We start from the raw sequence: 27,086 nt of genomic DNA, 5'->3' as shown, positions 1-27,086 counted from the left end.
ATTTTTTTTTATTAAATAAAAAGTAGCCTATAACCATTCGGGGACCACTAAGAATATGTGTACAAATTTTCATGATGATTGGTTAAGTAGTTTGTGTGTGAAAGTGTAACAAACATCAGGACTTTCGCATTTATAATATTAGTAGGGATGTTATAGAAGTCTGTTTTGCGTGAATTGGAAAATAATTGTGTAGCAGTTTTAAATATAACTTGAAATTAATTTCATAGATGTCGCTAGGAAACACTTTCTTGAATTTAATATTCTTCCGCGAACGAAACACGAATAAAGATAATTTTATCAACACTTTTTTCTATCACAGACTTGTTGTTTGTTTATTTACAACATAAAATCACAAGCGCTACGCGTAAAATTCAAATCATGTCATATTTATTCTTTCATAATTCTACATTTTACTTTTTATAATTTATAAATATAAATATAAAATATTTATTGAATCAAAATTTAAACTTGTGATTCACTTAGATACAGCAGCATTAAAGTAGCATGCAATATGTAAACCGTAAATACATTGTAGCCGTACGTAGCAGAACTGGCACATACAATTCATAAGCCCTTGCATTCGCCGTCGCCATTGACATATTCCACTCACTCGATCGTGCTGAATGCAAAAATAGGAAGCGCGCCTCGCTTGAGATGGATGCGCATTGATAGAGATTGATAAACGAGAGCGCGCGCCGCACGTAAACACGTCCGCACATCCGCGATGCGTTTCGATATTTACTCAATCATGCACACCGGCACACTGTTCACTTGGGCAGCAGCAACTCAGGACGCGCACAGCGTTCAAACATTCGGATTATTTTCCATCCTTTTATATTTACCGAGGCAAACTTTTAATTTTTGAATCAGAAAAAGAGTTTAATTGAAAGCAATTGAAATTCTCACGTTTTTTTCATTTTATCTGGATAATACACGTATGATACTCGAATAATGATAAGTGGTATGAAAGATTTTCAATTGCCATCAAGTTATTCGCTTTAATTAAATTTTAATCACGCCCCAACACCGAATTAATTACCAATTACATAATCGATACTCGCTCTGATACAGAGAGCGCCTGATGTACTCCGCATGTTATGTGATGTATATCATAAAGCAAATAATGCTTTAGTCCGAATTCCAATTAAGTAAAATAAATCGACCGGATTGATTAATAACCCCAGCGAGGTGCCTAGGGGATAAAGAAAAATGATTAATTCATTATGCATTCATTATTTATGTGTGCTACGGAGGATATTTGGCCTGCCTTTGCCCAAAATTGGGTTAATGTGAGTAATTGTTGCCTGCATATTAATTGGATAATTTGATAACTTGCATCATTTCGTCTCACGTTAATCAAAACAGGGGTGTGGGATGAAATTAAGAATAATTTCAATACCGGTATACCGTTTTTAACCGGTATTTGATACCAGTATTTTTTAAATAAAAATGCCGTAATTTCAAATTTTTACTTTTAAAAAAATACCGGTATAGCGGTTTTATAAAATAAAAATACCGGTTAACCGGTATTTGACTCCCCTAGTATAATTTCAAATGATAAATAAACAGGAGTTTATGATTAATGATACATCTTATATATTTGCAAGAATCGTAACTCAAAATTCTGCGCGTGAAAATGGCAACACCGCCCACCCTCAGATCGCTTATCATTTTGTTGTATTAAACAATAACCGCGCGTTTCTTGTTTTCGTACACATAGATCATCAGAACTTCATTTTCTCCCCTGCATTGCGGCTGGCGGAAATATTTCAAGAGGTGCCGCGCTATCTAGAGGGTTAATGGCGGTTGTGGTTCTTGGTTCATCATCACTATTCCGGTCTTCCACGCCGCAAACCGAATTTAATCTTACATTCATAACTTTATATCAATTTTATTGCTCAAGGTGCGCGTATAAGAAAATATCGAATGTTTTTTCTTTTGTGATGATTTATGATTCAATAGGGAATAATGTTTCGAATATTTTTGATTATTTTTGAATTTGTAGTAAACGCATGCATCATGTTTGTGAATTTGCGATGGCGGGCGGTCGTGGCCTCGTCTGCGGTTGTCGGCTTTATATACGTTGGCGGCGGTTGCACGGCACGTACATTTACTCGTAAGGGTTTTGCAGCCGGCGGCGGAAGAGCGCGCTCGGATGAGTGGAGATTTGCGAAATAGGTCGCGGATGAAAATCGGATTAGCGCACGGCGGCGGCGCAAAAAATCACCATCGAGTTACACTCGTACACCCGGGCTGTCAGCGTCATCACGATTGAGAATTAAACGCACATACTTAAATTTCTTTCATCGTAAATTCAATATTTTTTTCTAATTCCACACGAAAAGTGGGACTTTAATCACAGCCGTGACTAAAGTACTTTAGTCACGGGGTGGAACTTGCGTCTGCGCATTTGAAATGTGGAAATAAAGCAAAAATACAAAAAATAAGCTAAAAGTGATTAAAATGCCACTTAGCGCACTTGATATTTAATATTCCATAATATAAATTCTAGATAATCAATAAATCACATTCGAACATTACCCAATTGTGGGTTAAACTAGGCTGACCTGCAATATGCACAGTCATTACATCGATCGGCGTTAATTAGAACACGAATTGAACACGCTTAAACATTCGCTCGACGCATTAGCACATTTTGCATACAGCACGTTTAGCATCGACTTCAAAAAACAATAAAAATTCATCAGTTATGTCATTGTCACGCTTTTAAAATTCGGTTGATAAATTTCCAATGTCCCCACACACAATACAAACAAAAACAAAAATCAATGCGCAATAAATCCGTGAATTTTTCGCGCATGGAAAACAAGAACATTGCCCCAATAGACGTGGATTAGTGGCCGTGTGGCTGCGCGATGTGGTGCTAACTAGTAATAACGAATCCGTAGCAGCGTACCAGCCAGAAACAAACATTCCCCGGGTGAGCGGGCGCACAAAAATGCGAAAATTACGGCGCGGCACGAATCGCACTCGACGTGCGCCACCACCATAATTGTTGACGCACGTAATCACCTCGAATGCGGCTGGAGTTCATCCGGACACGAATGCAGAAGTGTACAAAATTACGCCTTGTTTTATGCACACATTGAAAAATTTTATTTCGCTGAAATTTTCAACGCGTAGAGACGTACAATACAAATTAAGAGAAGGGTATGGCGCAAAAAGGGTCCTCTGGGCCTATCTAGGCCAGCCATTTGTAGCAACATGGCGGCGGTTGTTGGCAGCGCTGTTAAAATGGAGAATAATCGTATTCCGTGGGGTGTGTTTGTGAATTATTCACTTATTTAGTCTTTGTCGCCTTGTATTATTCGCCAACAATAGGGGCGGGTTGAGATGTTTCTTGTAAATTAAACAAAAACACAAAAAACATGTTTAATATCTTTCGGTCAAGTTTATGATTCATTTAGTTGGAGAATTCTCATGTGCATCTAATATGTATGCATGTGAGATGTATGCAACCCACAATTCAAACAAGAAGCGTTTGCGTTTGCATATTCAATGGTTACTCGGTTAAATAGCTCGCATTCTGACTGGAACGATAACCGTGACGCGCGTAATTAAATTTCCGTTGATTTTCCTCCCCGCCCACCGCTTTCATCTTGGCAGTTACAATGACGACAATGCAATACTCGAGATTTCTAGACTCTCCAGACGGCAGGTATGCGCTGGCGGCGGCTTGGTTTCAATTCGCATTATTTCGTGAATTTTGACTTAAACCAACTTTATGACTGGATATAAACATTTAATTTATTTTGATTAATTAAATTAATTTCTAAGCAAACGTAATATATTTGGATAGCTTAAATTGCTGCAACCAACTGTACACTGCTGCATATCAAAGTGGCCGGCGCACTCGTCGTAAAGCTACTTCTAAGTTAATTTAACGAGGCGGAGAATTTGTGCGGAGGACCACTCGATGGTTATTTCAATTAGTTCGCAGATGAGGGATATCTAGGAAACGTTTTCGAATTTTCTAATTTCCGCCATGCGCCGGAACGGCTTTGCCTAATTCGCCCCGAATTCAAATGGCATTTTCGCACCGTGGGAGATTTGCGCACTTCTTGGTTCGATTATTTTAATATTATGCATACAGTTTGGGAAAGTGCGCGCAGATATTATTCAAATGCGCTCTCAGCGCTTTCGGCGTGTATGCGGTCCGGGGAATCTATGTTTCCACGTGAACCCGAGACCAGAGATGGAAGATATGCGCCTAACGAAGGAAAACGCAAATTCGTTCAGGTGTGTGCACATCCGCACCCTGCCATTGAATGTCCCATCCGGATTGTTCAGGGCGTAAACTCTGATAGCACTAGTTTTACTTTTGTTCTTCAAACATTTTTGTTTTTGGTTTTTAATTTTTGTCATTTTTCGTTCATTTCTTTACTGTTTCGCTAGGAAACATGACATTAACTTAATGACTCTAAGATATATGTCTCCATTACAAGCCGGAATTATCTTGACATCTTCTTAACATGCTTATTCAGCATTTTCTTATTTAATGAATAAAATAATCAAATATTTTAGGTTAAAGGTTGTTTTCCGCAATAACTCGGAAAGTAATAAAGATAGAGACATGATTTTTGTTCCTATTGATAAGCGAAAAATGTGATTAAAAGTGCAAAAAACTGATATTTTTATAATTTTGACGATTGTTTACAATTGCGAATATCTCGTAAACTAAAAGAGATAGAAAGGTCAAATCGCAGACTCTTAACCTACGGAAAATTCTCTACAAGATAGGCTAGTTAAAATCGAAATCTAAGAGATGAAATTTTCACTCCTAAGAAAAAAATGGGCAAGGGGGGGTGCTTGATTCTTTTTTTCGACGATTTTCAATAATTAATATCTTCTAAACTAAAAGAGATAGCAACCGGCGGAAAGTAGATTATGAAAGATTGGATCATTCTCTATTAGCTAGGGATTTAAAATTATTTAATTTCAAAGAGTAAAGGGTCGAAAAATGCGACTAAAAGTGCTAAAAAGTGACATTTTTCAATTTTTGACCATTTTCTTCAAATGTGAATATCTCGTAAACTAAAAGAGATAGGAAGGCCAAATCGTAGATTCTTGATCTACGAAAAATTCTCTACAAGATAGGCTAGTTAAAACCGAAATCTAAGAGATGAAATTTTCACTCTTAAGAAAAAAATGGGCAAGGGGGGGTGCTTGATTCTTTTTTTCGACGATTTTCAATAATTAATATCTTCTAAACTAAAAGAGATAGCAACCGGCGGAAAGTAGATTATGAAAGATTGGATCATTCTCTATTAGCTAGGGATTTAAAATTATTTAATTTCAAAGAGTAAAGGGTCGAAAAATGCGACTAAAAGTGCTAAAAAGTGACATTTTTCAATTTTTGACCATTTTCTTCAAATGTGAATATCTCGTAAACTAAAAGAGATAGGAAGGCCAAATCGTAGATTCTTGATCTACGAAAAATTCTCTACAAGATAGGCTAGTTAAAACCGAAATCTAAGAGATGAAATTTTCACTCCTAAGAAAAAAATGGGCAAGGGGGGGTGCTTGATTCTTTTTTTCGACGATTTTCAATAATTAATATCTTCTAAACTAAAAGAGATAGCAACCGGCGGAAAGTAGATTATGAAAGATTGGATCATTCTCTATTAGCTAGGGATTTAAAATTATTTAATTTCAAAGAGTAAAGGGTCGAAAAATGCGACTAAAAGTGCTAAAAAGTGACATTTTTCAATTTTTGACCATTTTCTTCAAATGTGAATATCTCGTAAACTAAAAGAGATAGGAAGGCCAAATCGTAGATTCTTGATCTACGAAAAATTCTCTACAAGATAGGCTAGTTAAAATCGAAATCTAAGAGATGAAATTTTCACTCCTAAGAAAAAAATGGGCAAGGGGGGGTGCTTGATTCTTTTTTTCGACGATTTTCGATCGCGAATATCTTTTAAACTAAAAGAGATAGCAGCCAGCGGAAAGTAGATTATGATAGATTAGCTCATTCTCTATTAGCTAGGGATTTAAAATTATTTAATTTCAAAGAGTAAAGGGTCGAAAAATGCGACTAAAAGTGCTAAAAAGTGACATTTTTCAATTTTTGACCGTTTTCTTCAAATGTGAATTTAAAATTATTTAATTTCAAAGAGTAAAGAGGTCGATAGATGCGACTAAATTATGTGCTAAAAAGTAACATTTTTCAATTTTTGACTATTATTCAATTTATTTCTCGTAAATAATCTACAATATTTTTGTATTTGCGGATAGATAAGTATTAAAATCAAAAATTTATTTTCTAATAATAAATAGAAAATCGTGTTTTAGCGAGAAAACGTGTTTTAGCGAGATGTGAATCCTAGGCAACTAGTACAACTTTAAAGAATCACTCTGGATATACTCGTACACTGGAATTAGAATGTTGAAATGTCGAGCGAGAGGCGGGTGTAATGCATCTAATAACAAACCACCCGAGCAATGTTTGCATAACGCACGCACGTGATATATGACACCAGCGCGGATCCTTGTCGTCCGGGTGGAATACAAGGCGTTGACGCTCGACGCGCGGAACTAGAAATGGCTGCGAGCGAATGTTTTCGGGCCTCCACTTTGCCTAATTGAAACGCGCGCGCGAGCGGAGGCAACGTGCAGCATGATACGCGGAACGGAATTATCAGCGAACGTTTATTACCAGCGCGAATGGCAAATGGCAAGCGAATGGGGAGCTCGAAGTTGCCGGAGAAGTGCCCAAATGGGGGATGAGGAATAGGTGTGTTGGGACAAGTGCCGAAGCAATGTATTAACCCACAGAATAGGAGAATAGCAGAATAGGACTTGTTCTAGGTTATCTAGTTTTAACCTAAAATTAAAAAGAAAAAAAATTGCTTTTCACCATTTTTTTCGACAAATATCATAACAATTCTTATTTTTTAAAAGCAAATCAGTAGTTTTAATTGAAACCTATCAACGGAACCAAATTTTAAGTCTCTATTATTATTAGTTTTTGAGTTATAACGTTAAATAACTTTTAACCTCAAATATTTGGTTATTTTGAGAAGTTTAAATACTAGGCGCCCTTGAAACTAATTAAGCAATGAACATTTTCACATTTGCAACCTAGAAACATCGTGCGGAACAATTTGGGAAAGCGTTTAGCGAAGCAACTTTTCCACTTCATTTAACACACCAAACGCTGCTCGACGATTGTTCGCGTCCTACCGTCCCTGAAAGAGTGTTACCCAAATTGGCCGAGTGCAAATACATATTCATCCGAGCGTAAATATTCATAGGGATAGGAAATTTTGTTTGTTTTCACATTTTTTACTTCTTTTTACTTGCACATTTGCCTATCTCGTATAATTAAAACGAAGACCAGCGTCGTTAGACTTTTTGTCTAGCATTCTACTAATTCTATTTTTATCCTCGACGCCATTTAATTAACAACAACTTAATCAAGCTAAATGGATCTCATTAGCATTTGTATACAATAGGATTACTCGTATTTTAGTTTTTTTCCGGTTTAAACTAAACAATAAAATTAATGTTTGCGGTGCGCGTATTTATTTAGTGCAGATCTCGTGTGATAAACATAAAAATAGCGCGCAGCTTGTTTGTGGCGCTTCAGATTCAATTTGTGTTGCTTATCCCTGCGTTTTCCGCACATTTCTCTTGTCTGCCGGGGCGCAAAAATCGAAGGCTATATTTCGCCAGTTTGTCCACTTTAGTGCCGAGATAATATATTTCTTATTGTTATTTTGGCTAGCTGCCAACAACTCTTTGACTATTATTATATATCAGTGCCACTCACACAAACATAACCTACTTCTTTCGCTATTTACTACAGCTCTAACCCTACCGGTCAAACGGCAGGAGAAAAAAAATAATGCAAGCGAAATATAGAAGTTCATAGACGCCGACACGTTCGAAGGACATTTCCACTCTTTCCACTCTTCTCGTTTTGGCCGGAAGTAATTTTCCACGTCCAGGTTGCGCAGAAGGTTTTTATATACAGAGTGTTGCAAATTTTATTTTTATTTTTTTAATATTATTTGTGTTTTAGTGGTGTTTAATAGTTTAATAGGAAACTGTTACACTGTGACTAGTTTTAATCGCCATAGTTACGATGTAGTAAAGTTTTATTTAACGGCCCGTTTTTATGACGTCAAAAATAAACGTATTTACGTGCCGGTGAAAATATGGTGCGCAAAGAAAACGCAAAACAGCAGCAGGGAAAAGGTGAAGAGCATAAGGCCTATGTTTGGCATCCGTACCCCACTTTTACCTTTCTTCTCATCCGCTGAAAACGTTTCGAAACGCCCGCACGTGCTAAAACCCACCACCCCCGCGCGCTCGCTCAAAAAAACAAGTTGCGAGTATTTCTAGTGTATCAAACTCGTGTACACGTATTGCAATCGCCGGCGTCTACGTGAAATGTAAATTTGAAAACGCGAAATTAAATTACGATTCAGACCATGTTCTCTCCATGTTTCCATTTTCCAACAAACATTTTATTTCTGTGATTTTTGTGTATCTTTTAATTCAGACCCACGGATTTAATTTTAAATCAACCTTTAGAGATTAAATTGATTTTTTTAAAATTTAATATTAATAAATTTAATGTTTTTTGTTGCAGTTTTTTGAGTGTGAAAAAATGGCTGCTGCGTAAAAAGCATCAGATTGAGTTGGCACGCAAACGAGGCTGGAAAGGCTATTGGGTGTGCCTGAAGGGCACCACGCTGCTTTTCTATCCTTGTGATTCACGTGAAGGACGTTCGGTTGAGGCGGCGCCCAAGCATCTGATTATCGTCGACGGCGCCATCATGCAGCCGATTCCGGAGCATCCGAAACGTGATTACATCTTCTGTCTTAGCACCGCCTTTGGTGATGCTTACCTCTTCCAGGCACCATGTCAGGTATACAAAAAAATTAAATTCACTTAATAAAGTTAATGTATTTGTCTATTTACACTTTGATACGAGTAGATATTCTGTGTTTATGTTTGTATTTGTGTTACACAAAAAACGCATAAATCACGCTGTTATCTCATTTTTGCTTGGCTGGAAAATATGGACGAGCCATTAGTAATTATTCGTACACGTGCGCGGCGCGATTTTTTCCGTCTGTGAGCATGTTGGCGCAGAGCTTAGCGGAAAAAAGCGCGTGCTTAATGATACGTAAATCTACCCGACCGACTCGAGTGCACGCCCGATGCGAAATGGAGAGATAACTATCATGTACACCCGCGCGCCATGTTGCAAAACATTTTTTTTTTCATTAAATTCCTATTTGATGTAAAGCCATATTAGTTGAAGATGCACAAGTTTAAGGACTCTCAACTTCATAGCTGCAACTTTTAGTATTTAATATCAAACTTATTTTTTAATTTTCATCCGTTTAACAAAGGATAAAATATAACTTGAAACTTTTTCGAAATTCATAAATTCTCTTTGTGCGTTTTTTTTTCTTCGTATTATTGAGCTTGATTAAGCAAGTAGCAATTTGCCGAAAAGAAGGAGATTGTGAGAAAGTTCCTCAATTAGTATGTCGACATTCTTTTGCGGGCGGCGAACAAAAAGATTTCCGGTAATTTGCGCCCGCGATGAAATAAAACTTACAGCAATAAAAATTTCTTTGTGGTGGAATATGAAAATTTAAAATTTGTTAGGAAAAATCGATAATGTACGTCGCGTGTCGCTTTAAAATGTAAAAATTTTTGCATATTTTTATGAAGTATCATACCTACTTATGAAGGCTTTTCCGAGAGTGGAAAAATCTTTTCAGCTCAATGTACGTCGAGAGTGAGGAGCGTCGTACTTTCGTCCGTACATAAGAGTATTATTTATTTACATTCTGCGTTCAATTTTTGCATTGTGACGAAAATGCGACAACTTTTTTTTTGCTTAGCCGTTATCCGAAAATAAGTTTAATGCATTTACTCACTTTCTGCATCACATTACGGCCGAGAGACGACAATGCTTACCTTGCTTATAAATTTCAAAAGTTTTAAATCATCTTCTACAGGGTGATAAAATAATTTTTTAAATTTTTAAATTTTTTTTTCATTGAAAATAGTTTTAGATGTAGATAGAAACCGTGTTTATTATACGCATATATTTTGTGGTATCATGGCGGCCGTGTGGTCAACTAGCAGCAAATACGATACTATCGGTCGGGTATTAATTTCCATATTCATTATGCGCTTGACCCGAAATAAATTACATTCATCAGCTGCTAATAATTTGCGTGAAAATCTCGAATGACAAAATCGTCCCAGACTGCCAGCCACAGCGACGCCATATTGCGGGCGGTTTGCAACAACTTGTAATACCATGCCGGCGGCCACCGGACGTTAAACCAACCTCATTAGCATCGCGTTATTGGTTGACTTTGCCTGCTTGTCTTTGGATTAATCAAAGATTAATTACTTAATAAACACGAACGTTTAAAAAAACGTTCGCATTTTCTTTTTCAATTTACATTTCGTCTTTGTGAAAATTAATTGAAAAGATTTTAGACTTAAATTTAAATTCCACGAACGAAAAAATTCTTTGCATACGAAAAAAGTTGCGCACTTTGTGAATGAAAATTTATTTAATGTATTCATTCATTCATTTATGCCCGACGGTTAAAAATAACCACGCAGTTAACGCAATTTGCACATTGAGTCAGGTGTGGCACACGAAATGGCGTCGTAAAATCTAGCGCCCGATAAGTAATTCCGGCGTAAAATTCGAGATTTACGCAAATAATAACAAACATCAACTGGAAATGAAGCTGAAATGATTTAATTAGAATAGCGCGAGTGTGTGCTCAGCAGCTAATTGGTTTTAATCATTTTTAACGCTTTCTGTCCGCAGGTGGAGCTCGAGAATTGGGTGAATAGTATTCACAGCGCATGCGCGGCGGCATTCGCACGTCACCGGGGTAAAACCGGCACACTTCATCTACTACAAGAGGAGATCTTCCGGCTTGAGAAGGCGATCGAAACGGTGAGCAACAAAACAATTTAATAAAAAATTAGCTCAGCATATTTTACGACGAATTCCTGCGTTTATGTTTAGTGTCGACGCAATAAATCTAGCGTCAGTTGCGATTTTTTACTTTTACGCACATTTGGACGGATTCCAAGTAAATCCGACGGGTTTCACTGGAACGATGGGCTATGATGGCTATGAACAAAACGTTAACTTCTGCGGGTACGCGCCGAATATGAATATATCGTATTCTTTTATGTGCGTGATGTATAGACCATTGTGGAAAGAAATGTTTAACTTCCGGGCCCGCTTTTCTCCAAACTTTTGCAAATTATGAATAGTTTATTAAGTTTCCCACGACAATAAACCACTAGACCCACTCTATAAGCACAAATTCAGTTATAATAAATAAAATTATGCTGAAAAAATACATTTTTCGCTTTATTAATTTCTAAATACCGTGAAGTATGCTCAGCGTCAAAGGTTTTGAGGTTAACTTTGTGGCTTTGTTCTCTGCGCTGGTATTCAAAAGCGGGGCGGCAACTAAAAAATGAAAAGGACAAAAGTTGCTGCAGTGAATTCGAGCCAGCCGCAAATGCAGACCAAATCCAGTTATAATTAATTAGAAACAGGATTAAGGCGCGTTTCCGGTCGCCCAGAAGAGTGCTCCGCAAACACTCGGCCATTAAGCGCTTCGTTTCGCTTTCGTTTGTGCATTAACATGCAAATGCTGGGCAAAGTCCGAAGGACAACAATGTGGTGGGCGAAACGGAAGTCTTAGGGCGCAAATTATTACGGTAAAACAAACTGCCAGGGATTTCGACTTGCAATAATACATTTATATGTTAATTGTCTATAAATTAGTTGTGATAATCGCCGAGAGATGGCGACACTTACAAAAACTTTGTTTTTATTAAATTTTGATGCATTTTTCACAGGATTACAAGCTGAAACACATGGCTGAAATGCAGCAGTCGGTTGTGGCCGACGCTGACACACGACAACAGCTCGGTGGGCAGGTGATACAATGGGAGGAGAACCTCGAGCGCCTCCACTGCGAACAATTCCGTCTCAGATGTTACATGGCCAGCTTACAGAGCGGCGAATTACCCAACCCCAAGGTTTGTCTGCTCCGCTACAACTTTCTTAATTCACAAACATTGTGCATAACTTTTGTTACACGCCATGTCGACGATAAGAATTACTCGTACAGCGCTCGGCTGCTGTCGTGTTTCCAGTGAAAATCCAGCTGAAAATTACCACCGCGCGTCGGAAGCAGATTATTACGGGATTTGATCTGTGAACATCATGCGTCGTTAGTATTTAATATATCAAACATGTTGCGAGATGCGCGTCGTTTCCTCGTTTGTATTAATTTGTGCAATGTGTGGCGGAAATTAATTTTCGTATCTTTGGATTTATTATTTCTGTTAGATTATCATGTTTACACGGGTGGAAAATGTGCTGCTTGGTCGAATGGAAATGATTCGGAGAAAAATGTCAACCGAACAGGGTGCGTGTGCTGTTGATGAAGGTGAAGCAGCTGTGGCGTTATAGGGTAGATGTCCGACATCAGAAATCAGACGCAGCCGCTCGGTCAAATTGAACCATTCACAATACCTACCCAACGCCAGAATGGAGCTATTTATAGAAAATCCTGCTGCTGCCTGGATGGGTGGTTTGATTGCGAAACATCTAGCCAACCACAAATTATGTGTAACATAATAGTTAGCGTTTCATCCGCCCACATGGATGAAAATCCATTTAAAAAGCATTTTCTAATGTTTGCACTGAAATCTAATCCGTTCCTGTGAACCTTTTAGTCGCGAAAGTTTTCCGACACAGAATTCAACCTCAAACGTAGAGGGATCATGATAATGAGGGGTGTAATTGGAGGTTGTAAGGTAATAATATTCGAAATTATTGATTCTCTTCTTGATATTGGTTTCGTTGGCGGAGCGCATGCTCTTCGGCGACAATAAAGTTTTGATTAGTTCAATTTTACATCACATCGCTGTGCGTGTTTGGTAAAAAGTGCTTTGATTAAATTTTCTAGCATCGGAACTCTTCACTGTGCGCAGATGAAACGGGATTTATGTCATCAGGAGGGTAAAAGTTGGTGATTTCAATGTATTCTACATTCGAACAATATTTTTATACGCGGGTTTTATGTTTTTTGATTAAAAAATCATTTTCTTGCCCGCAGAGCGATTTTTTATGCGGGTACTTGATTTTTCGACTCTTCACTCATCCACTTCACATGAAAAACACCGAAAAAAAAAAACGTTGAAGAGGTTTTAAATTAATTTGAAAATAATTTTGAGATTACGCCAAGTTTTTTCATTTTTCACTTAGACTTGTTGCCTAATATTAATTTCTTATCTTGTAGTATTAAACATTTAGTTGTAGTAGAAGCTGATGATCGTTTTTTGTCTGCCTTTGAAATGTTTGTGGGTTGAATGATTGAATCAGCAAAGAAACGAGCCCCCGCACAAAGGACGAACGGACAAATGTCCTCTTGCGTACAAGAAAAGTACAAAAGCGAAGCAGGCATTTGTTGTTGAATTGGCCAAGGCACAGCAGCCGAATGTTGTCAAGTAGGTCAATCGAAGGTCTTACGTCACTAGATCCGAAGTGTATAAATAACAAGAGGATGCCTGCGAACGAAAGCTGCCTTCGAAAGAAGGCGACTCATCGTGTGCGCGGAATTTAAAAAAGCTTTTCAATGTTTTTCGGGTTTAAGACATTTGTTACTTTTGTTACTTAGAGCGATAATTTCCGCGAACCTAGATTATTTAATGGACTTTAAAAGTTTTCCCCCCCCCCTAGTGCGATTTAATTGCGTTCCATTAAGACGCTTTTAGAAAATCTTATATAATAAAAAATCTGTATGTGTGTTTTTTGTTTGGCTTCCAGTCCCTTCTCACACACGTGTCGAGAGCAACGAAGAACACCCTGAACAAGCTGGGGGTATTCACCGTGTCGTCCTTCCACGCGTTCATTTGCGCCCGCAGCCCGTCGCTCCTCAACAATCTGCTGGCTGGTCGCGGGGCGACCAAACGCCGACCACCGATGCTCTCCCGATCGAATAGCGGCTCCAGCAGAAGATCGATGCAGGTAATTAGGACATGCCCCTGATACCCGACTTGATGTGGATGCGTATCAAATTGGGACGTCAAACGCCACATCCGAGAATATTACACATAATGGCCGCTGTCGTTTTTTGCTTGATTACAGATGAACTCCCGCGAGGAGTCCGAAAACACCGTCAAGGTTTCCCTGCCGGACAACGCCACCGCCACGGTGTACGTGCGCGAAGCAATGTCGGTGGAGGAGTTCTTAGCGAGCGCATGCTCGCGAAAGAATCTCAACTCCACCGAGCACTTCATACGTGTCAAAAAGCGGAGAGACATGGAAGACCATAATTACTTTGTGCCACACCGTAGTGATTTGATAGCAACTTATGTGAGTATTATTATCAACATCAACAAAAGTATTGTATGATTTTACATGATGACATAAACTGTCATGAGGATTTGAGAAGGTGGCGGAAATCGCGCAGACGTGAAACACGTCGCTTTAAATGCAATCATCTGCGCTTTGAGCGCCGTATGCTGACGGCTGGTTTATTGTCATTTGCAGTTACACACACACGAAGTCGTAGAAGTATGTGCCAAAATATTGTACCAAGTAGAATTATCGAGGAGCACGCTGGAGCAAATGTGGGGCTTCAGCGTCGAGGCTGAATTGGTCGAGAACGCTGATCGACAGGATGAGCTCTGCTGCTATGTGAGTCGCGTCGAGGACAAAAGCGTCGCCATGCAAAATGGTGAGTCAATTTTAAACTAGAAACTTTTACTAAATCACTTTTTTTATTTTATTTTTTAATAACAAATTACGTTCGTGTCTTTTGTATTCGACAATCATTCATTATATGCGCGCGCAGCACGATGCTGCAAAGGGCGAAACAAAAGGAATAACGACACGCCTCGGTTAAATAAAGGACGTGAAGAATGCAGAAAAAATAATTACCCACGGAGATTTTTCCACTTTTGCACGCTGTTGAATTGAGTTTCGCAGCCGCCGCGCGCTCTTATTACGATTGCATACGCGTGTGTGAGTGCGCTTTGTCGATTTGCATATTTTGAAATACGAACGACCCTGCTTAGAATGCAGCTCGAATGACGGGCGGGAAGCTCGGGGAAACTTTCCTTTTAAAAAATTCGTCTCTTTACTATTTTCTGCCGCCGCCGCCACATAATTTGCTGCAAATACTCAAAACGCACATTTGCATAAATATAATCTTGTTTTGTGTACTTCCCGCCACGCAGACGACAAAAAAACCTAATAATAATAATAATAATACATAACTATAAAAGACACAAAAATATTCGAGTTATTTTTATCATGAGAAGTAATTAAACCAGATGAGGAATATCGTGTTTCCTTTTTACGTTGATTAAAATTTAATAAAAGCGTGGAATTTGACTTTCAAATCAAAATCATCCAATAATCAAATTGTACTTTTTCGATTTGTTGCAAATTGAAAATCAAAGCCGTATTGCATTATCAAATCGTGCCCTTTTCCCATTAAAAATGCACAATGGCGAAACATTAATTAATATTCGAGGCTTTTCATATAACTTTATAAAGCGAAAATAGGTTTTTCATCAAATTTTTTTTCCTTGATTTTATCAGCATAGCTGCGGTTAGTAAAAAGGAAACTTTTATAATTACATTTTAAGACACTTGCAAGTTTTATTAATTAAAAACATCGATATCATCGAGAATAAACAATTTTCTAATCAAATTAGCCACGTATTGGTAATTATCTTTATGAAATTGCAAAGTTTCCGGAAGTAATTCACACGTACTGTGATTACAACCAAAGTTTTCCTGTGGTTACACTTTTTAGACGTTAGAAAACGATTAAATTTAATGGAAGAGGTTTTTATTTAAATTTATTGTTATTGTGCACATTATAGAATATTTATGATGTTTACATTAAAGATTACAACAAAATTGTGTATGCAATATGTCGCCAAACGCTGATGCGATGATGGCACATTGTAGACTCACCTGAATTTCATATAATCTGCTTGGAGCCGTTTTTTAATATCTCATATTGCCGCCAGGTGTCATAAAAGACGGATTTAAATTATTGCCTACTTATACTTACATAGTACTTATATTAGATTTCAGGTTAGGTTAGGTTTTCACGCAGTTTTATTAAATTTTAGAAAAAAATTTGTACAATACGTGATTTTTACCTTTGGGAATTAAATCTTTTGTCCACTATTCACGATGAAATTCCGAAATATTTGATTGGTGCACAGCTTCTAATGCAGATGCCTGCTTTCGACTGTCCGCAGGTATAATAAAAGGCGATGAAATAATGGTGATTAATGGCGCCATCGTGTCCGATTTGGATATGATGTATTTGGAGAGCGTGCTGCAGGAGGAGCTCGCCCTCTGCATGATGATGCGGTCGTCGCGCACGGAGCCACCGGAAGTCGCGTCGATCCTCCGCTCGACAGACGATATCATCGAGAGCCTTGTTTGTCCGCCGCCGCCGTCGGAGCCGCCGGTCATCAGCGAAGAGATGATATCTGGATTGATCGTGCCCGCACCGGGTTCGTACACGTTTCATATATTTTTATTGCTTTCTGGCGGTTTTTGAGCCCGGAATGGAAATTATATTTCGGAATAACCCCTCTGGAGAGCCGCCCGACGCATGCATAAAAAATGCGAGCCTTGTGGGAGTGGGATTCAGCATCGTATGTGATGCTGAAATTGTATTTCCAATATATATGATGTGTGTAACTGTATGCGAATATTTTTGTGAATAAATATGGCTTGGGGCGGCGGTTTTTGTGTGCAGGTAAGGATCGATTCGAGGCGGACAACGCCATGTCCTCCGCCGGGGACGCCAGCATGAAGGTGACTTCGCGCACCAACTCGTTCGAGATTGAAAATTTGCTCAAAACCGCCGAACAAGTCACCGGCTTCTGCAGGTCACCTGTTGAGACGCGCAAATCGAGTCCCACCGGCAGTCTTGTCAGTAACGCGTCGCACACCCAGGTTGGCGGCATGCGGCAATTAAGCGACGCTGAGAAACTTCGTAAAGTCATTGGTGAATTGGTCGATACAGAACGCGCCTATGTTAAGGTGAATTTTACAAAAAAAAAAAAATTCAAATTTTATTTTGTGGACTTTCCTCCGCAGCACTTGAACAACCTGCTAGAAAACTATTTGGAACCGCTTAAAAAAGAGACCTTCCTATCGAGCGCCGAAATCAACGCATTGTTCGGCAACATACAGGAGATCGTCACATTCCAGCGACAATTCCTACAGAATCTCGAAGAGGCGCTCGACCTCGAACCAGACTTCCACAAATTCGATTACCCCAGCCAATTTAAGGTGAGCGCGCCAACCCGGAATACATACACACCGTCGGCGAGCGAAGAAATTAGTTATCTTCCTCTCCGCCGTTTCTCATTACTCGACGCTGATGTTGTGTGTTTTTTTTTCTGGTTCTATTTGCAGAACATGCTCTTCTCAATCGGAAGCGCATTTTTGTATTACGTCAACCATTTCAAGTTGTATAGTTCGTTCTGCGCGAGTCATAGCAAAGCACAAAAAGTCCTTCATCCAAGTAAGTCCAATGCAGACTTGTCGAACGCATCTTTTCGGGGCCACCGGAATTAAACGTGCATTATGTGTTTTAGACGAAGGCAATCAGGCACTGCAGGAGTTTCTTTCAGCTAGGAATCCCAAGCAGCAACACTCGTCAACTTTAGAATCTTACTTAATTAAGCCAATACAAAGAATACTCAAGTATCCTCTCCTATTACAACAATTACGTAATTTGACTGATTCAAATTGTGATGAACATCAACATTTAGTTGGTACGTGTTGTGTTTTAATGTGTTTTTGTGAATTTTGTGTTTTGTAATTTATTTGAATTGCACTTGCAGAAGCCCTCAAGGGCATGGAAAAAGTTGCCGAACATATTAACGAGATGCAAAGAATTCACGAAGAATATGGTGCTATTTTTGATCATCTATTTAGGCAACATCAGAAATCCTGCAAGCAGCCGATCGATTTAAGTCCCGGTGATCTTTTGTATTACGGCGGCGTCGAGTGGCTTAACATTTCCGATTTCCTAGGAAAAATCAAAAAGGGTCTGGAGCTGCACGCGATGTGCTTCGTATTCAAATCGGCGGTGGTGTTCTTATGCAAAGAACGACTGCGTCAGAAAAAGAAGCTGATGGTAAGACGGTTAGATTTGATGTTTTTCCTTACCGAAAGTGTGTTTGCTTCCTTATCGGCAGGGTGTTGCGAGTAAAGGAAGTGCCTCAGAAGTTGAAATAATTAGGTATCAAGTATTGATTCCCGTGACGGAAGTTCAAGTGCGAGCGTCATCCGCGAAAGACATGGACTCCCACTTCCTGTGGGAGTTGATTCACTTAAGAAGTCAATTGCAAAGAAGGTCCGAAAAGGTCTACGTACTTTCGAACAGGTAAGTTTGGCTCAATCCGGCGGCGGAAGTTAATTGGAATTTTGGTACAAGTTGATAGCGCCAATCTCATTTCCAGTACCGCCGACTTTCGAAACGCTTTCTTAAAAACCATCCGGCAAATTATTCGGGAATCCGTGCGAAACATGTCGATACCTGCGACGAAACCCGGAACTGGGCCGGGAATCCTCCTGGTGACTGGCCATAAAGAATCGCTGATGATGATGAACAGCCAAACGCTGGAGAGACCCACGACGAAGACGGTCATCGTGCAAGGCTCTCATACGCTTGGCAAAACGAAACGTTCCAAGTCATCACAACGCCATTCGGCCGGCAATATCGATTACGACAACAGTCAGGATGCGGACGAGCAGCAGCCGAGCACGTTTCGGTCGCGAAGCAAAACAGTCGGCGATGCAGCAGGTACGAGTTTATCAAATTAATGTTTGTTATCTGGCGAAAAAAAAAACAACAACCCGCAATCTCCTGCACGTTTCAGACAAAGCGATGAAATCTGAAGGGGAGGACGAGTCGCATACAGGCACCGGCAAAAAATCAGGCCTTGGAAAAACCCCTAATCATTTAACACTAAGGTAACTAACCCTGTTTCAAAACCTGCTTTTCTAACAATTAACATATTATTAAATTATTTCTATTATTGAATGTTTTTCTAAACTAATTTTTCTAGTACAACATCAACACTCTCAGCTGGCAGCACCGGAAGTCAAGCAAGACTTATACAGTCGTCACACCAACCGGAAAACTATCATCCGATACAAGTGGAGGAACTAGGTAAGCAAAACGTAAAAACCGTCAAGGCGGAAGTGCACGAAACCTCCTCCGCGCCGACACGCCGCAAATCCCCAAATCGTTCCCCGAACAAACTCACGCGCAAAGACTCCTCTCCGAATCAATCACGCAAGACAAGTCCAGCGCAATCGCGCAAGACTAGTCCGGCACAATCGCGTAAAACTAGTCCCAGTCAATCGCGCAAAACCAGCCCGAACAAAGTGCGCCGCGCTGATCATAGCCCCAAGGCTGGCAAGCGTTCCGACAGTCCGAAAATTGTGCGCAGTCCCAAAAAGACAGAGGGCCGCAGTGCCGCCTCGACGATCAAGTCGTCGCTGAAGAAGCCCTCGAGGTCCCTAAGCATCGAGAACCCCACGTGCGTCGAGTGTTATCTGCATGCAAAGACAGACAAAGGATAGCACACGCCTATGAAGCGTAGCGGCAGTTTCTCCGAGGGCACCGAGGGTCGCGTACGCAGTGGAAGCGGACGCATTGTGAAATGCAAATGTGACGAAATTGTTTGTTGAAAGAACATTTTACAAATCAAGTGGTGGTTGACAAAAACTTTAATTGTTAACGTGGAAAGAATTAAAACGATAACGAAAAGCGAAAAGTGCGCAAACGAATCTTCAGAATCAAAAATAATAAATAAAAGAATAAAATCAATGCATTTTTATGTGATGCATAAATTAAATGTATTCTATTGTTGTTATATACACACACGTAATATGTACACTTGTGTCAGAGCACGGTAATTTCGAATTTACATCACTACACTTGCTTACTTCTTGAGCAAGCACTTATTTTGTTTGAACGTTATAAGTGAACGAAATTTTCTAAATCTAATTGAAACTGATTAACACAATTTAATCAACTGAAATTGCGTTAATCTGTTTAGAATACAAAATATTAAAAAAATATTGAATTGAATGTTAAAAATTTCTAAGAAATGGTTTATAATTCGTTGAGATTTTTAAAATGACGAATATTTTGTGAATTTTGTTTGTCGTGAATGTTTTACTACAGTTTTATTATTATGTTTACCAGTAGCACTTCCCCGCTTTGTGCCTGCGATGCTTTAAACTTGTTTACTTTTCCAGCTATTGAAGTAAAGCGCAGTTATACGTACTTTTGTGATTTGCAATGCAAAAGAGAGTAAAACTGCGCTTTGCTGTGCTTTAATTAATTTTTCTATTAATGTTTGTTTTGCGCTTGCTTTCAATGTGTCTATTGGAATTCTACACAATTCCATACGAGAATGTCACGACCCTAATTTCAATATCAAAATTCAATATATCGATAATGTGAAATTATTGCACTAAAATATTCAACTGCTTGAAATCCAAAATCCACTTTTGAACTCTGCTCATGATTTTGATTGCTCATGATAATTGGCTCACAAGACAAGAAATTTTTTGCTCCAAAATTCTTCGAACCTTTTAAGAACATAGAATATTATATATAAATACCATGATTAAATTCTGCTTGTGCATAATAATTAGTGCCGTGTTAGTGCATCTTCTGATTGTTTACTTACTAGCTCAAAAGTTTCGAAACAACTCAGACTAATTTCCCATAGAAGGTTTTAGATGTGTTTTTCTATAGTTTTGCGTATTAATTCTATGGAAAATTAGAATGATTTGTACCAATCTTTTCTATTTCCATAAATGAAAACATGCACAAACAACATTCGTGCACGAAATCGGCTGAAATGTGAATAGCATTGCAGCCGAGCAAAATTCTATAAACTAAATATGAATATAAATTGATATTTGACGGAAAGTAAAAGCAGCAAAATCTGATTAAAATTAATGATTGTTGTAGGGTCACCTGTGTGGAAACCAAGAGACAGTAGTTTAGAGGCATCCTCAACCACCCTCCCGCGCAAGGGCCGGGACTCAGCTGGGCTGAGCGCGTCGCGTAAGTCTCTTGTAGACACCACAACCGGATTGGAAATCCATAATTCATTTAATCCGCAGTAAACACAATCCAAAAATGCCCGAGAAATCACACTCACACGTTCCTCCCACCTGAAAAGAAAAAATCAACCCCCAAAAGCTCTTCTCTCGCCAACTCACACTCAAACTGACTCGATCCAGAAACCCAAATAAGTAATAATTATGTAAGACGCATGTAATTATTACACAAACTTCAAGCAACACGAGCATTTAGTCATATGATGATGAATATGAATTAATGTGTTTAGAATTAAATGAACAATGCGAGAAAAACCATGAAAATGAAAACAATTTTAAACCAATATTATATAATTAGATATTATTGTATGAAAATTGGATTCGAATGCGAGAATGATGGCAAAATGTGCGGACAAACATTAATAAAGTATATATGATGTGTTCCACCCAGAATCACAGTCACACACACACACGCATACACACGAATATTCTCTCATATGCATAACAAGAATAAATTATACCTAGTTACGAACGAAAACATTTAACGAACATTTTCGAGTGATGTGTGAGGTGTGTGGACACACGACGTAGGAATTATTCATATTATTCGATTGAAGGGAATCTTTAAACCGAACAAAATAACGTAACGAACGAAACGAATGCACTATTATGAGATAAGTTATTGTTACGAATTATGAACGATGATGGTAGTGGTGGTGGTGGTGGAATAACAATTGCATTACAAGTCACATAGAGTTTAAAAAACACACACTACACATAAACTAATAGCAAAAATGATGATTATATACAAGAACTAATAGATTTACTCGAATTTGAAATCAAATCAAAAGCTTGCTACTCTACTTTAGATTGTAATCCCATTACCACGATAAACAATCACATTAATGTATATTCCATTCGATTCGATTTACACGTTGCATTGCATTACGGACATTGAGTTTGAGTGATTAGCGCAGAATTTGATTTCATACACATAACACACTATTATCCAAACATATACATATACCTTAGGTCATATTAAAGTACGAAAAACTATAAAATCATTAAATTATATTGATTCTATTATCATATTTCTGTGAAATATGATTTAAATCTTCTATTCAAACATTCCATAAACAATATTCATTTAAATTGATTTTAAATGATTTTTACATGAGATTTATACAGGGGTTTCTATGAATATATGAAAATTAAACAATGTATGTAATGATAAACTCGATTTATAGCATTTATATAGTTTATTGAAGCGTATATTAATTGTTCTCAATTAGTGCAATCTGCTATTTCCAATCTTTACTACTCCTGCACACGCAATTTGTTTTTATTTCAATAACTCTAAACCAATTGAAAAATATTTGTTTCGGGTGCATATTGTGTTGTTTCGATGACGTAAATATATACAATCAGTCACGTATTCATTCGCGTAAATACAATAAACAGATTTGCAGGCAAGCAGAGGCTGGAAATTCACGAATGAATTACATTGAGCAACTAAGAAATCAGTAGCAACAAGGGTCTAGCGGACATTGTCACTTGTCACATTACTTAATAAACCAGAAAGAAAGATGAAAAACACATAAAAATATAAAAAAGTTTTAGCAAATAGTTGAACCGTACGTAGGTTTAATAAATAGTTATATTATACATGTATTTTTAAAGGAATACATTAAGAAATATGAAGATGAAAACGAAGAGGATGCAAAACAATGGTATTAAATACGAAATATGCAATTAGGAAATTTGAAATATGAACGCAAAACCATTATTAACAAAGTGAAGATCGGAAAATATAAAATTAAACATAAAAATGATGATGAAGATTTTAAAAACGTTTCTTTTTCACCTATTATATAATACGATAAGCGTTTATTACGTATTTCGAATACATTTTTGCACACGAAATGTTTAACGAGGTGAATTTGGCACGAGAAATCAAACCGACAAACAAATTCGATATACCGATGTATTACCACCCAAGTTTGCATTTCTAAGTTATGTATTGTTTGAGTATAAGTTCTAGAATCTGGTACACTGAATATGTTTGTAGATTTGTTATTGAATAATAACATGAAAGACGAAAAGTACTAATTATCTAACTCTAAGATCGCACAACAGGTGTAACATTACAAAAATATTATCGAAATATGAATAAATTTCGTAAGGTTAAAAGGTAAAAACACGTTGAACACAAATTTTCATCAAGAGTTTGATTTGCAGTTGACAGTTGCAACTTGTCGATGATTCTATTATTAAGTACAGTACTTGATAAGTAAACTTGAAAGCTCAAATACATGATACATTATTAGAATGACGATTTTTCAAAATAATTGTAATACCACTATGTACGAGGGAATTTTATGACGCAATTGTTGATTGTAGTTGTTTGATTGAGTTGGGAGATTATTGAAAATTATTGTCAATTGTATGTAATTTAAATCGGTTTACTTACTTAAAACAAAAGAGATACAAGAACAAGAAAAATCAAATGTTTGTAAACACAATAGGACAAATGATAAACACATAAAAGCCTAACTTTGTTACGAAACTAGGCGATATTAAGTTTTGATGGCGATTTTATTACTCAAGTGAAACGATAAACCAATTTTATACTGTATTAACACATACTACATACATACACCCACACGCCACACACGTTAAAGTGCCAAATTTTTCGATTTAAAAATTGAACCAATCTTTTTTATATTCACATCAACAGTATTGAAATCTTTTTCGACGTTGTTTGCATATTGATGTTCTATGAGTAACAATCAAATTGGTTCCTCTTAGTTGCGTTGAAAATGATTACGCGCTCACCAAAAAAAAAATATCACATGATCGAGCTGATTGATGCGACGAACCTTTGGAGAATGATGAATATGTGTATCTACTACTTCACTATTTGAAAGTTTTATCTGACAATGTTTGAGATTAGGTTTGTTCAATTTGTGCTCTGGATTTTTAACGCATTCGATATAGAGACACATACTGTTTTAAATTACGTTGCAAATGCGAACGAAAACAGCAGCAAAAATGCAGAAACATGAACAGTAAACTTAAACAAACAAAAAACATAAGCATTAAGGTATAACAAGAAACCACAAAACTAATGGTAATATGGAAAAAACGGTATTGTAGTTAAGCAAATTTCTTGTATGTCTGTATGTATGTGAAATCTACGTTTATGTGGCGTATGTATGGACCTACGAAAATGAATACATTTAAAATATACAATTCAAAAATATTCCTTGTCCTTTTCTTATAATATATTCAATTAATTTAGCTCCCATGTAAGTAGTACTCTTATTTTATCGATGTTTTAATTGAGATTATCATGTAAACTAAAAATGATAGAGAGGAACTGATTGAAAATTCTTTAGCTCTATTCTTTATTCTCTATCAAATCTAGAAAATTAGGCGGCGACATAGAAATCCCGATCAGTGTTCGTGCAGTGCCAAAACTAGTTGTATTGCCCGTTCATAGTTACCTAGACGCATAAATGTGTACGTCGTGTACGTAGGTAAACAATTTTTTGTCACCTTTAGCGAGCGTATCCCAATGCTTATCGCAGTGACCGCGTGCTGTCGTCGTTGGCTGTGTACAGTTCGTCGTACATGCAGTTCCATTCCGTTCCTCGAGTGAATCGCGCGTGTTCATCGCAACTAGTTCTGTTTCTTCAGATCATAATTAAGTAAATCGGTTTATACTCATTAAACAATCGACGGTTTATACCAGAATCGAGCGTGAACGGAGTTTTGCTAGTGTGATTGCACACGTTATACTTTTATCAATCATGAAGTAGTCGTCATGTGTCATATGCTAGTGAGAGGTTTCGACGGCCGTCGGTGATTATTTTTCGCCTGTTACATTGAACTTAATTTAGGAATAGAATCTGTCGGACCTCAATTAGCAAATGTAAAAGCTACCATGTAAGTAAAATTAACTTTAATTTCCTTTAATTTAATGGGTATACGCACTAGTAATCGTTTTTTTAGGATAACACGTGAACGCGGTGTGAGAATAAGTACGGAATAATTTTCCCCGATGCAGAATTTAATTCTGTATCCCCTGTATTGAAATTTATTGCAAGCAAATTCCGTAACGCGAGTTATATTGAAAGTAGAAGTGACTCGTGTTCCCGGCATTCTACGAAGGTAGCGGTAGAAGTGACTCGTGTTCAGGGCACCGTAGGAAGGTAGAGGTATATTGAAAATTGTAGTTTTTATATTATAACACGCGAACACGGTCTTAAACATAGCTCACAATAATTTTCCTAGATGCGGAATTCAATTCTTTATTTCCCTATATTGAAATTTATTGCGAGAAAATTCCATAACGCGAGTTATAATGATAGTTGTGTGTATACGCACTTGTACTGGTACTCATTGCGCTAGGAATTGTAGTTTTCTTGTTATAACTCGCGAACGCGGTCTCAAACTTAGTTCGGCATAATTTTCCTAGATGCAGAATTTAATTCTTTATTTCCCTGTATTGAAGTTTATTGCGAGAAAATTCCGTAACGCGAGTTATTATGATAGTTGTGTGTATACGCACTTGTACTCTTGTACTTGTACTCGTACACTTGTACTCGTGTATGTCGGTTATTTCAACATTGTGAAATTTTAGTTTGGTCTTCTCAACTACGGGTTTACCACTACGTTTGTTATAAACAACTTTTTTGTTCGACTGACGCGTATTATCGCGCCCTACCTGCCTTGTACCTGGCAACGCGCAGCGCACACGGCAGTCGTTACACCGCGTGGTCCGCAGTCGTGTCCCTCTAATCGCCACGCGTTTTGAGGTTTTAATTGGATCAATCGACGTGTATTCTTTCGGCCATCATCAAAATATTCGGGACGGGCATGTGCGGCTGTTTTGTTTTATGATTTGTCGCGGTTAGAGTCTTCTTAACTAACAAATAAGTGTTTGTTTATCCCTACGCCAGTTTTTAGTTGGTAGAATATGTTACAGGATATAGAATTTCCTCATCAATGCAAAGGTACGGAAACTTAAGGCGGTGTAACTAAAATTCCATTTGAGGGATATTAATTTTGCTTGTATTATCTTGCAAATTACAAACACGTGGTTCCATTCCTATCAGAATTATTAGTCCCATTTCCGAATATGACATGCATGATTTAATTATTACAAAGACTGTTTTAAAAATTATCTGTGGATTATTAAAATGACAATATTTATTTGGTCGACCGCGCTCAGTTTGCTGTCGGCCGTCGGCTCGGTCATCCTTTCGCTGAACACGTGAACGTTTTTAATCGAATTGCACTTGTTAGCATCATTAAATTAAGAAGTCTCTTGACGTAAGAAAATCTTGTACGGTGAATAGTTCTTCGTTTTCGAAGTCTCCGTATATCTTAATATTTACAAAAAATTACCTAGTTATTTTTATCGTATTTAAAGACAGTAATGCCACGCGCCGTCGCTTGCCGTCTGTTGATTTAGATGTTTTCCACCGGATATTCTATCCAATTCTATTAAAATAATGTTATTTTCATATAAATTTCCCGTGTCATGATATGAATATTGATTATCTTTGTAGTTTCGAAAATTTTCTTTTGCAACACCCTGTATATTAGTTTTCCAAACCTCACGCAGAAGATTATCTTTATTTGTGAGTTTTGAATGTTCAATGTTTTAAACTTGGTATTTTCTTTCTGGTACACCCTGTATATTCGTTTTCTTTTGTGTCCGTGAAAATTTTGCTGCAACTGTTGTTTTAAGGATTTTCCTTTTTGCACTTCGAATTTTCTTTCTGAAATACCCTGTATATTCGTTTTCCTGATCGTCTAGTGATAAGGAGCGACGTTTGTAGTGATTGTAATAGTTTTGGGTTTGCACTGTAAATTTTCCTTTTGTAACACCCT

At 37.7% G+C, this 27,086-nt stretch overlaps 1 protein-coding gene across 23 annotated transcripts in view; it reads left to right on the top strand.

Moving 5' to 3' along the window:
* The window catches only part of sif (still life), a 54,193-nt gene extending 29,746 nt beyond the window's left edge, over window positions 1–24,447 (top strand). For 14 of the 23 annotated variants that reach the window (XM_065307337.1, XM_065307343.1, XM_065307348.1 and 11 more), the window contains 16 exons: window positions 8,621–8,900; window positions 10,845–10,976; window positions 11,900–12,082; window positions 13,878–14,078; window positions 14,199–14,426; window positions 14,604–14,790; window positions 16,334–16,594; window positions 16,843–17,129; window positions 17,187–17,381; window positions 17,508–17,616; window positions 17,690–17,869; window positions 17,939–18,234; window positions 18,296–18,483; window positions 18,560–18,903; window positions 18,980–19,073; window positions 19,169–21,234. In XM_065307337.1, the coding sequence (XP_065163409.1) occupies window positions 8,621–8,900; window positions 10,845–10,976; window positions 11,900–12,082; window positions 13,878–14,078; window positions 14,199–14,426; window positions 14,604–14,790; window positions 16,334–16,594; window positions 16,843–17,129; window positions 17,187–17,381; window positions 17,508–17,616; window positions 17,690–17,869; window positions 17,939–18,234; window positions 18,296–18,483; window positions 18,560–18,903; window positions 18,980–19,073; window positions 19,169–19,688 (3,685 nt within the window). In that variant the 3' untranslated portion in view covers window positions 19,689–21,234. Of the gene's footprint in view, window positions 1–8,620; window positions 8,901–10,844; window positions 10,977–11,899; window positions 12,083–13,877; window positions 14,079–14,198; window positions 14,427–14,603; window positions 14,791–16,333; window positions 16,595–16,842; window positions 17,130–17,186; window positions 17,382–17,507; window positions 17,617–17,689; window positions 17,870–17,938; window positions 18,235–18,295; window positions 18,484–18,559; window positions 18,904–18,979; window positions 19,074–19,168 lie in introns of all 23 variants that reach the window. The other 9 variants (XM_065307355.1, XM_065307354.1, XM_065307356.1 and 6 more) reach the window with 4 other exon arrangements.
* Window positions 24,448–27,086: the final 2,639 nt, after the last annotated feature.

Source organism: Atheta coriaria, unplaced genomic scaffold, assembly GCF_025399875.1.
Source record: "Atheta coriaria isolate IRGN ID8LTWV9N9 unplaced genomic scaffold, Caltech_Dcor_3.1 hic_scaffold_7_pilon, whole genome shotgun sequence".
Classification (NCBI taxonomy): Eukaryota; Metazoa; Arthropoda; class Insecta; order Coleoptera; family Staphylinidae; genus Dalotia; species Dalotia coriaria.
The sequence above is the reverse complement of the archived record's forward strand: the minus strand, read 5'-3'. Positions and strand labels throughout refer to the sequence as shown.